The sequence below is a fragment of the Haliaeetus leucocephalus genome, unplaced genomic scaffold (genome assembly GCF_000737465.1).
Source record: "Haliaeetus leucocephalus isolate CR32 unplaced genomic scaffold, Haliaeetus_leucocephalus-4.0 Scaffold173, whole genome shotgun sequence".
NCBI lineage: Eukaryota > Metazoa > Chordata > Aves > Accipitriformes > Accipitridae > Haliaeetus > Haliaeetus leucocephalus.
The window spans coordinates 2651130-2666070 of NW_010972609.1; the positions used below are offsets into that span (position 1 = coordinate 2651130).

The 14941-nt window shown below is 38.4% G+C and overlaps 1 protein-coding gene across 3 annotated transcripts in view; it reads left to right on the forward strand.

Annotated features, from left to right (window-relative positions):
- Positions 1–14711, forward strand: part of PRMT3 (protein arginine methyltransferase 3) — a 60947-nt gene extending 46236 nt beyond the window's left edge. For all 3 annotated transcript variants that reach the window (XM_010563704.1, XM_010563706.1, XM_010563705.1), the window contains 3 exons: positions 5572–5622; positions 5824–5911; positions 14600–14711. In XM_010563704.1, coding sequence (XP_010562006.1) covers positions 5572–5622; positions 5824–5911; positions 14600–14709 — 249 coding nt within the window. In that variant the 3' untranslated portion in view covers positions 14710–14711. The remainder of the gene's footprint in view (positions 1–5571; positions 5623–5823; positions 5912–14599) is intronic.
- Positions 14712–14941: the final 230 nt, after the last annotated feature.

Consider the following 14941-nt stretch of genomic DNA (forward strand, 5'->3'; position numbering starts at 1 on the left):
AGAATGTGCTTCATTTACAGTTTTTTTTGTATGTCTGCCTGAACACCTTAGAACCCCTCAGTGACGGATGAAGACCGTAAGCTACTTTTCATGAACTCTTAATCAAAACCTGGGTTTGACAAAATCAGGTAGAAGTTAGTGGCTGCTATTGTAATTTCAGGAAAATTTTATTTGTAGTTGAGTGAACTCATTGTTGACCTCTATAGGATGATGCTTTGCAGTGTCCGTAATGTACGTCTATTCCTAAATATTTCCTTAGTTCTTTATGTAACCTTCTTAGTTCCCTGGCTAAATATGGAGACTTTGTTCTGGGACTGGAGGCTTTGTCCTCATATCTCTGCTTTTCTCCTGGCAATTTATTTGAGAACAGGAAGCAGTGTTTCCTAATACTTGACATCCTTTGAGGCTGGAGCATGTGTCAGGCTAGAGTTGCAGTTTTTTATTACCAGTTCAGAAGTCGTTATTTTTGTTTTCCTCTTTCATGGTATTCAAGAGACTGGCACTTGAAAGATTCTTCCAGAGAAGGCTTAAGTTTGTGCTGATTAGTCGTTCGTGAAGTTGTAAATGAGCTGTCAAAGGTGGAGCAAAAAGATTAGGAAAACTGCAATGGAAGAAATAACTCTTACTGTTATGCTTAAAAAAACAACCAAACAAAAAACAACAACAACAAAAAAACCCAACACAAAAAAAAAAAAAAACCAAAACAACGCAGTAGTTGTAAAACATCATCTAGAATTTATGGGGCTGTTACTTGCTTGTTCATTTTCTTTGGTTTGACTTCTTGTAAAAAAGATGCCACCTTTAATAAAAATCTGGCCAGCCCTGTATTGCACTTCAATATGCTTGTGTCTCTGATTGCTTCTACTATGCCACTTGTAAATGATTTTTTTTTTTTGTCCTTATATTTTGCTGCTTAGCATGCGTTAAATTTTACGGCAAGGGAGGACTTAATCTTCCTTCAAGCTCTAAACATTGGAAATGTCTTTCTTTGTAGTGTTGAATATTTAACGGAAGTTTGTGATTGACTGTTATAGCAACTGCAATTTGTAGTAGTGTTCAAAAGTGAAATGAAAGGAAAATGTGTTGAACTGCACTCTCACAGAATTGTTTCACTGAAATGTACTTAAATATAAAAGATATGTATTGTGTATTTCAGCATAAAACCACCACCAAGTAATGAATTAAAAAAAATTAAGATGTAAGGGAAGATATAAATTCCCCAAAAGAGCATAGTAACCCAAACCACAATTTTATAGCTAGTTTTGTATTATCAGGTCTTTCAACTTTGATTTGTGTAGGTTTTTAGACTTCTGAGATTTTGTTTTTAAATGTACAGGACCAGTGATCGTAGATAAAATTGTAGAAAGCATCATCTGCATGTACTTTACTTCAGAATACCCCCCACGCCCCCCCAGGGCATCAGTGTTGGGTGCCAGATCATTTCTGTAGTGGTGCGAGGCTTACACCAATATACCTTAAGGGCGTGGGGGGGAAGGCTGTTTTCGTTTAGGGTTTTTTAGCACTGGCACTTTAGAGTATTGAAATAGGCTTCCGTAATGCAGTCAGATTTTAGTTTTTCATAGGTCTTTCAAGGAGGACTTCCTTCTCCTTCATGTAGAAGCAGAAAGCATAATGTTTTACGTAAAACTTTTCACAAAACATTGAAAGGAGAAATAACTAGAGCTGTGTTGTAGCTTTGAATCCTCCAATACTTTGCCAGTGACATAGAATCAGAGAGTCATTAGGGTTGGAAAAGACCTTTAAGGTCATTGAAACCCATTATGACTGTCCTTACTGATTGCTTTTCTTGTTCTACAACTTTCTCTGGCGGGTTTTACGAAGGCCAGTTGTGCTCATTTTGAGTCTGTAGGTATCTGTGTAGCTGACTTGGGATCCCTTAGGCCTGGAGCAGATCAATATGACAAAATGGCTCAAAAGCAGAAAGATCTCAAAAAGGCATCAGTATATTTAAACATAGCATGGTGTTTGGATGAGCATATAAATGTACATATGCTTTAGAGGACCATACGGAACAACCCTTTTCTTGAGAAGAGCTGGTGAATTTAATAATTCCTATAATGCATCTGTTCAGAAATAAAACTGAATTTACTTCATTAAAGTAATGTATAATTCAGATAAATTGAGTGCCTTTTAAAGTGCTATGTTATTGGCAGGGGAACACATGCAGTCTAGCACATGGAATCTTCCACATGAAATCAAGAAGAGGAAAGGAAGAAGGTAGTTTATTTAGGCTGGAGTTACCGGCAGTCTTTAGGATAGATAAGACCTTATGTTTATTACCTAGGTGTAGGCAAATAACTGTAGTTCCGTTGAATAGCAACTTCAAATTTTTGGTTTGGTTTCTTGTTTTACTGGGTAAGCCACAGGCTGTGTGCATCCAAGTGGGATACGTTTAATCTGTGCATTTTTGCTTTCTGTATTTTCTCAACTGTAAATGGCTTGTAAAATAGCTGCCAGAGTGAATATTAAAACAAATTTTGCAGCTGGTCAGTAACTACTGGGGTTGGTATTAGACTTTTTGTTTTCCCAAAGGTTTAAAATAAGAGGGGAGAGATTTCTATCTGGAGATTAAACGCAGTGTTGGTAAATTATGGCAGGTTGCCTGAAAATGTTTATGAAAAACAAATTACATAGTTGCAGCCAATTTCACAAAGAAAAATCATCAAACAAAGTGTGTGTGTGGTTGGTTTTCTTAGTTGGCTCAAAACCAGTTTGAAATGCTATTACTAAAAGATACTCATTAGATTTCTAAACTGCAATATTTGCTCTTACAGTTATTTTTCAAAACGTCATTCAAACTCTCTCCTGTATGTATTTACCTTTAAGCAAGTAATTTCCATGTAGCTATGCAGGACAGGGGTTGCCTGTTGACGTAGCTCATCAGAGAGTGTGTGTTTTAGTTTTGGGGTGCCCCCGCGCCCAGTTTTAACTAACCAAAGTTTGAGGAATTTTGGGGAACGCATCATCTTATCCTTATGGACTTGAGGAATATACCTTGTTAGAATATTTTTCTGTATTTTTTTTTTCTTTTGGCTCAGATTATTTCAGTATCAATATTAAAGGTCACTTAACCATTTTAAAATGTAACAAAAAGAATTTAATGGATCAATGTAGAACTCTTGTTCTCTGTAATCTGTTGAACTCTTGAACTCTGTAATCCCTGGAGCTCTGCATAAGGTGGTCTTTGTGATGTGTAATAAATACTGTTACTACCTCTTGATTTAGATAGTCAAAGTCAGCATTTCAGGTCCTTTCAGTTAGGGAAACCATTGGTACTGTAAGGAATTTGGTGGGTTTATTTATCCTTGTCATTTACTGAAGGTGTACAAATCCTCTTTCCCTGATCATAGGAGGCATCAAATAGAAGGGGATGAATTCTTTGCTTATAACTGCAGTTTTGTTTCAGCTAAAAAAATGCTAATCTCAGGGTACCATGTAGGGTGTTTCTGTTATTTCGTGCTACCAAGTGTATAGATAATTGCAGCCACCTTAGCTATGGTATGTCTGCTTGGAGCTTTTAGGTTTCTGGTCCAAAACATAGCTTGATTGTCTCATTTTCTCTGGAAGCCAATTTTTTTTTCTCACAACTCTTAATGTATTTTTGTTGTTGCAACCTTGTTTTCCGTTCTCCGCTGATCATATCCTAGGTCTTATTTGTAAGCATATCAACAGTATTGACCTGATGATTGAAAAATATTTTTATGGCTTAGTAGATCTCTGACTAATGTCCAGAAAACATTGTGCATCAATAGAAGTAGTCTGATGGGTCAATAAAACTTTGTCAAAATCTTCTCAATCTTTACTCAAAAAGGCGTATTAGAGGCAAGGCTGTAATTCACTTGGGAATGAGATTCTCAGCATTGAGTGATAGGACTTTACTTAAGAGATGGAAGAGTCACTGCTTCCAACATCCGGTGCTCATTTGTTACAAAGGTTCCTCAGTGTCTCCTTAGTTCATTTTTTTTTTTTTCAAGAATATTTGCCGACATCAGAATTTGGAACTTTCCAGGCTTATCTGGAGTGCCCTTAGGTTGAAGAGCTAACACAAGTGCATTAACACAGACTTACTTGCTTTAAGACATTATATTCACCACCACGTTGGTGAAATCTGTTCTGGATTTAGACTACAAAGGAAAAATACCAGAATGGTTTAGCTACCATTCAGATTACATATTTCATAATGATAAAGCCCTATGCCATACAGTTTGTTAACCTTAATTTTGTAAGCATGTTTGACTTTTTTTTTTCTCCACAGTCTATTTATGAGTCAATACGAAGGGCATGCTACAGAACTTGTCCTTTTTAACTATTCAGAACAACCAGTTTCTTAGAGTAGGAGAAAAACACTGGTGCCATGGGAGGAAGGTTATAATCAGTTGTTTGCAGTAAGTTTTCACGCAGCAGGCTTGCTATCGTTGAATTGGTACATATCTTATTTGAATGTACTATTATAGCTGGCGTGGGGAGAATCCCTTCCTGCTGTCACAGGGATAGAGAGTCCCCGGCTGCTGTAGTTGGAGTTACTCAAAAGCCTATTCTGGATCATTTCTTCAGGCTGACGTGTAATAGAAAAGCATAACTACCTTGGGCCCATGGTCTGATTTGCTTTAGCTTTTTTGTAGGAGACGCTAGAAAGCAAATAAAGGTGAGCATGGACAGGATTTCAGAGGTGGATGGTCTTTTATTAGCATCTTCCTGTTCTTTATTTGAATTCTTTGAATTTCTGGGACTCTCACAAGGCACTTTTGTGAAAAAAGCAGGCCAGTATTAAAAGACTGTGTCTCTAATAGTGTGGGTATGCTGTTCTGTGTGTGGACATTTTGTATTTCTTTTCCTCTTCAAGCTGGATGAGAAGTCCCACTAATGAATTATGTACTGAAAAGAGAGGCTCTTCGTGATGTTAGGAGTGGGATGGCAGGAGGGACAGAAGAAGTGGTCCAAGGAATCCTATGGAGAGTACTGTTAGAAACTATTAACTGCCGGAAAGGACCGCATGAAGCATTTGCGAATCTTTTTCCTTAACCTGTGTGTGTAGTAGAGGAGGAAAAATATTCCCTGCCTGCTTATGCTCTGCCTCTGTTCCCAGGGAGCTTTTGTGGAAAATAGTGTTAAGCTACACAAAGAGTGGACATGTCATGCGGAGTCCCTTGTACCGTGGGTGTATTCGGTGAGGGTCGTTGGAGCCGTAGAGGACAAGGACTGAATTTTATGTTTGTGGGTTTGCACATCTGAAAGGCGCTTTTCTCATATGTAATTCTAGTTGCAGTTAGGGTGTGTGGGTTGTTTTGGAAACTGAGACTAAAATTTGGTGTGTAATAAAATGCAGTTACAGCGGGCTGAATATTCTCCGGTAGAATGAAGGTGCGATGACAGCTTATTTTTTTTACTTAGGATTCTAGCATGCCTGAAAGCATAAATCTAAGCTTGTTCCTCTTAGTAAGGGCTTGAAAAGGAGTAGAAATCCCAATAAATGTATATATTAACGATAGACTTTTTCTTGAGCGTGGCTATTATTCCTTTATCATATTTGCATTTTTCTCTTTTTTATAGGCAGTTGCTGGTTATTTTGATATATTTTTTGAGAAGAACTGTCACAACAAGGTGAGTATTAGGTTATGCATTTTGAAAATGTCTTTGAGAGATGAGGGTGGTTTTGTATTTTATTCTGCCTCAAGGTGTTTGGCAGTGAGTCTATTTTGCCGTAGCAAACGCTTCACGTGCGTGTGTGTTTGGTAATTGATTGATGTGGTGTGATATCAAAAATGTTGTTCTTAATCAAACTCTTGAACTCTTCCATTGCAGGTCTTGTTTTCAACTGGTCCCCAGTGTACCAAAACACACTGGAAGCAGACAGTTTTTCTCCTGGAGAAACCAATTCCTGTAGAAGCAGGTATATTTAAATTCAGTTGTGGTGCAACAATGGTTGTGTTACACTGCTGTTATCATTAAATTTAAATCTAAAATACCTTAAAAATGACAGAAGTGTTAAAAAGAATTAGTAAGGAAATCTTTCAGCTGCTGCTGAAGAGATGTTTTTTTTTTCTCTCGGCAAAGCACTGGGAAATATCTGTCTGTACAAAATTCACGTTAAAAACATATATAAACATCTGCATTGGTATATTGTGAGCAGGCATATGTCTTAGACTTGCATAGATCCATACTGTAATTTTGATGAGAAAACTTCTGTATCAAAGCATTTCTGACAGAAAAATATAAGACCAGAACATTGCTAATACCATTTTCGTAATTTCAACATTACTAATGTTCTTAAGTATTATATTTGTCAAGCGTTTGCATAGGATTTTTTCTAGCACTCCTGAACTATGCTGTATTTGTTAAATGAATCATGATCATATGCGTGGGTGTTATACCTGGTACTGTGGGATTACTCTGTAAATTGAAACAGTTTCAAAGAACTTGAAGCCATTAACTTGATCCATTGAAGTATGGAAGATGTTATTTTGATACACTGTAAATTTTTCTTAAATGGGTAAGTACTGTCATATGTTTCACCTTGAATTTGATGCAAGTAAAAAGGCTTTTGTTGTCATCAGGGATAACCCAAAATTCAGATATCAACAATGATAAATTGTTGAAGTAAGGTTTTGAAGACTCAAGTGATGCTTGTTAGTGGTTTTAATTAGTTCTATTTGGTAAGTCTTGAAAATACATTTCTGTGCAAGTAGTCAAATATTCCTTGCTTTGTAGACACAGACATATGTCCGTGATCATTACAGGATAGTCATGCAAGAGCATAGACATACAACAGGTCAAGAATTGTAAGTCTTGCCCTCTTATTCCTGTAGAATTGTACTTTCTTTCAGACTCTCCTAGTCTTCTTATAATCAAAGGAAATAAAGTAGTTAAATTTTTATGCTGTTTTATGACTTTTTAATTTTTGTCCACTTAACCATTAGATATTTACTCACCACTGTTGAACGCTCACCCAGTGGTGAATTAGTTGCCTTTGAGGGCCATTTTTCTTTACAGACTAGTGGGACTAAGGGAGGAACCTCAGAATGGGGCTCTTTTCTGCTGGTTGGTTAATAAACTCACGGTAATATATGGCCCCGACCTCAACAGTTTATAAATAGGTCGGACATATTGGGGGAAAGCATACAAAAGCTTAATGTGAATGCTGCAAAAAAACCCCCCCCGAGGTCAAGAAGCTTAGAGATGCTATAGAGAAGTATTGATGTAGATGGAATATTGTCTCTCTTAACAGACCTAGTTAGCAATGTACAACGGTGAAAGCAGCATCTGCACTCAATTAAACTGCTTTTACAGTTGCCTCTTCCAGCTATCAGCCATGACAACTTTTTACCAGGAACCTTTCCTAAAGGCACTATGGTCTATGTTATCTGACAAATCATTTCTCTCTTTCATGCTTTGACTTTATATTCTTAAATAATTTTTATTTGCATATTCTTAGGTCCTGTCACTTCTTGGGGTGCACATATGCATTGGTGCATTTGTACTTGGCTTGTGTTCTGTTCAGTTTCTCTTTCTAAACAAGGCTGGCTAAGGTCTCCTTGCTGCAACTCATTAAATTTCAATGTCATAGGGTGTGAAGTGCAACTTTTTTAAGTGCAATGACATTTGTTAGAATATGCACATTATTTAATATGACATAGATCATTTGACATTTATCAAATGTGTAAAATTACTGGGAGGTGTGCCTGGCTCCAGAATTCTAGTCTGGGTGTCGTGACTTTCTGAAGACAACTGCAGAAACAGTGTGCTTTGAAGCAGTGAACACAACCTAGTTCACCTTGAAGATCACTTTTGCCATAACTCCTTCCTTTCTCTTTATTAGCTGGTGTTTCTTAAAATTATTCCCGTAGCAAATCTTGTTATAGCTGTTTCTCTTTCTACCCATTTCCTTCTCTTCATAAATAAGTTCCCCTTTCCCATCTTTTTACCCGTTCTGTCTGTTTTTATATCTTTTATAAAATTACCAGTTTAATCTAGGATTCTCTGCTTGTTATTTCTAGTGTTAGAGAAGGCTCTGAGAGAAACTCTTGATGTAATTTCCTTTTTCTTTGTAATTCCAGTCTTAATTCCTGTGGGGTATTTGTTTTTCATTGATGACATAAGCCCATCAGGGCAGAACATGTTTCCTGATACATACATAGGAATTTTTCTTTATTTAGGTGATTTTTCTGGAAAAAATCATTCTCCCTGACTTTGATCCTTCTCCTTCATTGTTCAAAAATCATTTTTTTTCCTCAAGATGTGTTGTTATAAGTACAGATTTCCTTATTTTCCATTTTTTTCATATTGTTTTTTTTTCCTTTGTAAGAATAGTGACTTGAATATTCATCTTGGTAATTTGTGGTTAACCATGTTTTTTGATTTCTTCAGTCTTTTGCTTACCATTTTACCAGCTAAACAAACTGCTCAAACTTCTGCAGTGTATGTAAAGTTGCACTTCTAACTGTTCTCGTCTGTCACTTGTTAATGAATTAGCACTGCTTGTTACAGTTTTACCATGCGTTGTTTCTGCCTGGCATGTGGAACTGAGCTCCTCTCCAAGCGTAATTAGCTTTTGGGGAAACTTTTTGTCTTCAGACGGAATTTTCTCAATGCAAGTTAGCTGAAGAAAAAAGTGACTATATTAGATTAAACACATTTGCATCATTTGAAGGCTTCAGCGTTTATGTCCATCTCTGTGTTTACCGATGTTCCTCAATCCTCTGTAGAAATTCTTACAATAAGAAATGTATATATGTCCTTGGGAGACACAGCGAAGAAGACCCACTTGTGACTAAATGTATTCATAGAATCATTTAGGCTGGAAAAGACCATTAAGATCATCGAGTCCAACCGTAAACCTAACACTGCCAAGTCCACCACTAAACTGTGTCCCTAAGTGCTCCACTCTTACACATCTTTTAAATCCTCTGGGGATGGTGACTCAACCACTTCCCTGGGCAGCCTGTTCCAATGCTTGAAAACCCTTTCAGTGAAGAATTTTTCCTAATATCCAATCTAGACCTCCCCTGGCGCAACTTGAGGCCGTTTCCTCTTGTCCTTTCACTTGGGAGAAGAGACCGACACCCACCCTGCTACAACCTCCTGTCAGGTAGTTGTAGAGAGCTACAAGGTCTCCCCTCAGCCTCCTTTTCTCCAGGCTAAACAACCCCGGTTCCCTCAGCTGCTCCTCGTAAGACTTGTGCTCTAGACCCTTCACCAGATTCGTTGTCCTTCTCTGGACGCGCTCCAGCACCTCGATGTCTTTCCTGTAGTGAGGGGCCCAAAACCGAACACAGTATTTGACGTGCGGCCTCACCGGGTTCGATGACTTCCCTGCTCCTTCTGGCCACACTATTTCTGATCCAAGCCAGGATGCCGTTGGCCTTCTTGGCCACCTGGGCACACTGCCGGCTCATGTTCGGCCGACTGTTGACCAACACCCCCAGGTCCTTTTCCACCGAGCAGCTTTCCAGCCGCTCTTCCCCAAGCCTGTAGCATTGCACGGGGTTGTTGTGACCCAAGTGCAGGACCCGGCACTTGGCCTTGTTGAACCTCATACAGTTGGCTTCGGTCCATCGGTCCAGCCTGTCCAGATCCCTCTGTAGAGCCTTCTACCCTCCAGCAGGTCAACACTCCTGCCCAGCTTGGTGTTTTCTGCAACATTGTTTGAGTCAGGACAAGCTCTTTTCTTAGTAAATATTGGAAAATAAATAGAAGGAATATGATTTGAGTTTTGCAATAATCTGACCAGTGTACCTGTGGTGGCATTTGCTTTCTGTATTTCAATAGGTAGTGAAAGAGGAATTTGGTGGTATAAAATGCATTTAAAATGATTTCTTGTTTTGAAAGCATCTTTCAGACAGGGCAGTGCATTTTTTTTTTCCCCCAGTAAAGAAAAATGGTTCCCTCAGATTTCTAATTCTGAGTAAAATAGTAAGGCTGACTTAAAGTCTCTATCAGATGCTTTATAGCTTTTGGGGATATGCCTGAAGTGGTTATGAAGCACTGATTGTATTTGGATTTGCTCTGTAAAAGAGGTTGAGTTTACAGATATCTGAACCTATTGGGTATTTTACAGGAAAAGGCTCCTTTATGCCATGGCAAAATTGTTTTGTTCTGCAGTGTGAACTAGCTAATTTTCTCAGCTGTTTGATGCCAGGTTATTTGTTGTAAAAATAGATCTATTTTCTCAACCATAAAAAAGACTGAATGTTTTGATCTCTATTCTAACGATAACAGAATCAAGCCACTACAAGCCAAAGAATGGAGCTTGCAGCTAATGCTCCCTCCTTTGCCATTCCTGCCGCAGCCTGCGCTAGGTGTGCAATGTTTGCAAATTCTCTAGGATGAAACGGGAGACGTTTAATCTCGGTCCAAAGATCTGGAGAGTGAGGCAATAAAAGTTACACCTAATTAATATTTCTGATTTACCACTGAATTTCAGCTTGATACCTAACTATGGTAGACAGCTTTGTATATAGTTTTAATGGATAATTTCTGTTGATGTGGTTTAGCTTTAATGCGTGAGTGGGGGATAGTCTCTTACTCCTCAAGTATTCTGAAAAGCTAGTTTTCCTCCTCACAGACTGTGACGAGAGAATTGAAGCTGATGTACAATGAAGTAAAATAAAATAGCGCCAGCGTGTTGGATATGCTTTAACTGCGTAGCAAGCAGTAAAATTGAAGAAACTGGAGAAAGAAGCCAGATGATGTTTTATTGCCAGAAAAGCTGGGTTTTCTCAGACAAAAGAGTATTGTATTGTAGACTCCCTACAGAGTACAAGGCTTCACTTAGCAGCCCTTTGAATAGCTCAAAAATGTCTTTATTTTGAAAACTGAAATTGAGATGCCAAAGCACTATCTTTTTCTTATTAATGATCCAAACATAAGTCTTTTTCTTTTGTTGTTTGTTGAAATATTCCTGCTAAGTTTCATTAACAAAAAATTATATACAGAATATCTTTCTCATTTGGCTGTCTCAAGCATTTACTAAATAAATAAAATGCTTAGAAAAAAAATATTTTAAAGGGCCCACAGAATCTTTTCAGTAACAGTGCCTTAAGTTAAAACCTAGATCTGTATGCAAGCAAATTCTATTAGCAATAAAGCAGCATATTGTCGGCATTTTGTGTTCTTGATATTGCCTTGCAGTGGAAATAAAACCTTGATTTGTTTTTCTGTGGTGCTAAAAGGGGCTAGCACAGCAAAACTGAAGTAGAACTCACATGACTAAGCCCCTGTAAAATCCTTGATTATCTTTAACTCCCCAGTTTCCATAATTGGGTAGCTGTTTGTAAATTTACAAACTGAAGAATGTTAATTTGTCTACCGAGAGCGCTTCGTTAAAAGTAGGAAAACAATGCTGGCACAATTAATCTGTCTGAATGTTTTGATCTTACACTGAAATACTTCAATATTGTGCATCCCAGTTGGATAATTTGGTTCCTAACTGAGATTTTAGTGTCTGTTTTGCCTGTCTACAGCTGCAACATGGTGTCTATAGAATGCTGTCACTTGTTTACTTACAAGTGATACCTCCCAAAATTATGCTCACTTTTAAAATCTAGTAATTGTTAAAACTTGATTTTTGAGGTCACGCTATATCTTGCGTACGTCATGCTGTATCTTTTGAAATCTGCAGTTTAAAATCATCCTGCTGACTTTTCGGAAACATTTCTAAGTGTGTATTTCGGGCACTAAAATGAGAGAATCTCTTCTCATGGCTTTTTATCTCTTTGAAAGATAATAGAGGTTCTGTACCTAGACAGGACATCTTGGATGGACTTCTTGTGCCGTTCTGTGTGCCCCCCTCTGCAAGTTCTGCAACTGCAAGGGGTTATGGTTCGTACGGCACCAACAATCTGGTTTTCTCAGAATTGTCACAACTGCTGAGAGAGAAAGATTGGGACAAGGCTATACAGTTTAGGATCTCCGCTACAAAAAGTAGTGAATTAAGACTAGTTCTAGGTGGGTGGGTTTGACTACTGCAGCTATACATTTTGGAGGACTATGTGTCTGGTCTTCGCCGTTCCCTGTGGCAGCCATTTCTGGTACCTGAGCAATCTTGGGAATCTCGCTCACTTGCAGCGTGTGCATGTTATCTTGGGCAGCCATGCAAGGCTGTCTTACCTCACCCAACTGGCTGCGTGGACTTCTTTGCAGCAGCCTAGTTCATGGTTTGTCTTGGGGAGTTGAAACATGCCAATTTGGTACAAAAGCTCTTCAGAGAATGTACTCGGAGCATGAAGGGAAAAGGCAGAACCTCAACAGAGTTTCAGAAGAGGGCGAACAGTGGTGTAACCGAAGGAGTTGGCAAACAGCTGCTTAGTTTATGGAAGTAACCAGCCGGTGGAAGAAGGATGTCGCAGATCAGATGGATAATACTGAAAGGCAGTGATTACTGCTCAGTACAGAGACTGCTCATTGGTTCTCCTTGGGTTGGGGGCTCAGTAAGAGAAGCGGCCAAATGGGAACATGGTGGTCTGCGTACAGCTGCAGGTGCCTACAGTTTAAGACGAAGAATGAGGGGATAAGGGATAAGTTATTGAGTTTAAGGGAAATGCTCTTGGTCCCACCATGAATGATTTCTGTCTTTCACTGTTCTTTTTCATTTTCTACTTTCTAGCCAACTCTTCCTGAGTAATTAATGCTTTTGAGATTTGCTTTCTTTCAGTTGCATGCTAGACCTCAGTGTTGCATAAGATAGTGGGTTCAGTTAGTCTAAACTGATGTGGAAAACTAGATAATGTTTAAAATGTCAGCCTCAAGCAAGGACAACCTTATCGTGAAGAGTGGTGTCAAAGCTTACTGTTATATAACTGAAGGCACGTACGACTACTACTTAGAAGCTTGTGGCTATTGCCCTGTAGAGGATTTGCAGAGATGGTTCTCACCAGCAGTTTGGTAGTTAAAGTTTAGCCTAAATCCACTGCAGTTTTCTAGCAGCTGTCTTTGAAATAATGCCAGTGAGATCTTTTGTAAGGTTCTTAAATTTTAATGGGGGTCAGAATAAAGAATGCTTTGAGTACCATGTTCTTGTCTCACTGTTAGCTTCATAAAGCTCTTCCACAGGAAGAAAAGAAGGAAACCTGAAAGATCTTGATTCCTGGCTACCTTCAGTAATTCTTGCGATATTTTTCATAATCAAAGAGGGAGGGGACACTAAGTTGCATCCTGGAGATACAACTGCTACAGGAGACTGCATGGAATCTTTGGGGTCAGTCAAGTTCTTTCAGATTAATCAAGTTACAGACTGAAAAAATACAGTTTGTTGGGCCTAAACGCGCTTAGTGATAGGGCTCTTGCACTGAGAGGTACCTTTGCTCACAAACTGCAGGCTTGCCCAATGTATGATTGTATTGCACAAACATAAGTGAAAAATGTGATTGCTTACAGTTTTCACTGATGGTAAAAGTCAGAACCAAAATAAACTATTTTGAGTGTTCAGAGCACATGTGTAGGGTGTACTGTAGAGCATGTAATCAGACATGTATTATTTGACAGTGGGTCAGTATGGACCTAGGGATGCTTTTTTTCTTGTGCTAGCAAGCTTGTGCAGCACTTCTGCCGAATTCTTTCGTGTTTTTTTTTTTTCTTTTTGGCGGCAAATTTCAGGGCTCCCCAAGGGATAATAAAAATGCGGGAAGGGGATCGTAATAGATTCAGTTTTGTCCTAATCAAACTGCAATGGCACTGTGTGGTTTACTTGCGTTCAACTGAGCATGATAAGAGCAAGGTGATGCAGCTGAGTCCCAGAGACAGCTTCCTCCAGGCAGCTCATAGGACAGCAGAACGGTGAAAAAACATCAGTCATTTTCTATCTACTTGACATTGATTAATTGTTCAGAACTGCCTTTCTGTTGGTTGGTCGCACTGCTGTTGTTTGCTTCGGCCCTCTGAAAAGACTGTTAAGAAAGGCAGATTTAGTATGGTTACTGCCTGAGAAATAGCTGAGAAAAATTAAGTGCTTCATTTCATTAACGACCTTTACAAACAGAATCTCAGGGTTCTGTTCTACGAAGTCAGATGCGATCTATGAAATTATATTTAGTTTTTTATTTCAGTTATTGTATTGCTTTGTTTCCATGTTTTGAAGGGTAAGGTTGCCGCATGGATTGATTTAAATAGTGGAATTTTAATTGTCTTAGAGGGTCTTTAGTCTTAACAATTTTTAAAACATTTGCTATTATAGGATGTTAAAATATATCAAATAATTCATTTTGCAGCAGTTCTGAAAACGTGTGTGTTCACACTAGGTTAAACTTCCTAGCTAGAGAGATGCTATAATGCCCTTTTTTCCTTTACCTTGTCCTTCTACCAGGCAAATCTGTCTCTGCTTAAGTAATCTCTGAAACTGTTTTCGCAATTCTTTGCAAATCGCATTGCATTATGTCAGTCATTTGTGTCCTAATAATAAAGCTGCACGGGAATTGAAGTGAAATTCCCAGCTAACTGTTAAATTAACAAAACGTGCAAAATTATCAAAGAATACAGGTTTTTGATGTTTAGTATAGTATTTGTACCACAGTCATTCTTGTTGAAAAGCTTTCTGTGATGTTTATACTGCAGCATTTGACAAGATACTTCCTTTTTACTTTTGCAGGAGAAGCCCTGAGAGGAAAGATAGCGGTCCGCAAAAACAGAAAGGATCCACGGTCCCTCTTTATAACCCTTTCAGTGAAGGACACACAGCAGACCTACAGCCTGCAGTGAAAATTCTGTGCATATAATTTTGGGAAATGTCAAATTTAAATGTTATATTTAACTGTTGAGAACTGTTTCTAAATACCCCAAAATGGTAAACTCTTGAATTTTTTATATGTATATGCACACACAAGAATATGAAGAGTTTACCTAGGATTGAGAGAGTACTGTTTGGATGCTTTTGCACTGGGGTGTGGAGACTGAAGACAAAATCAGATTCTGCTGTGTTCCACATGACATG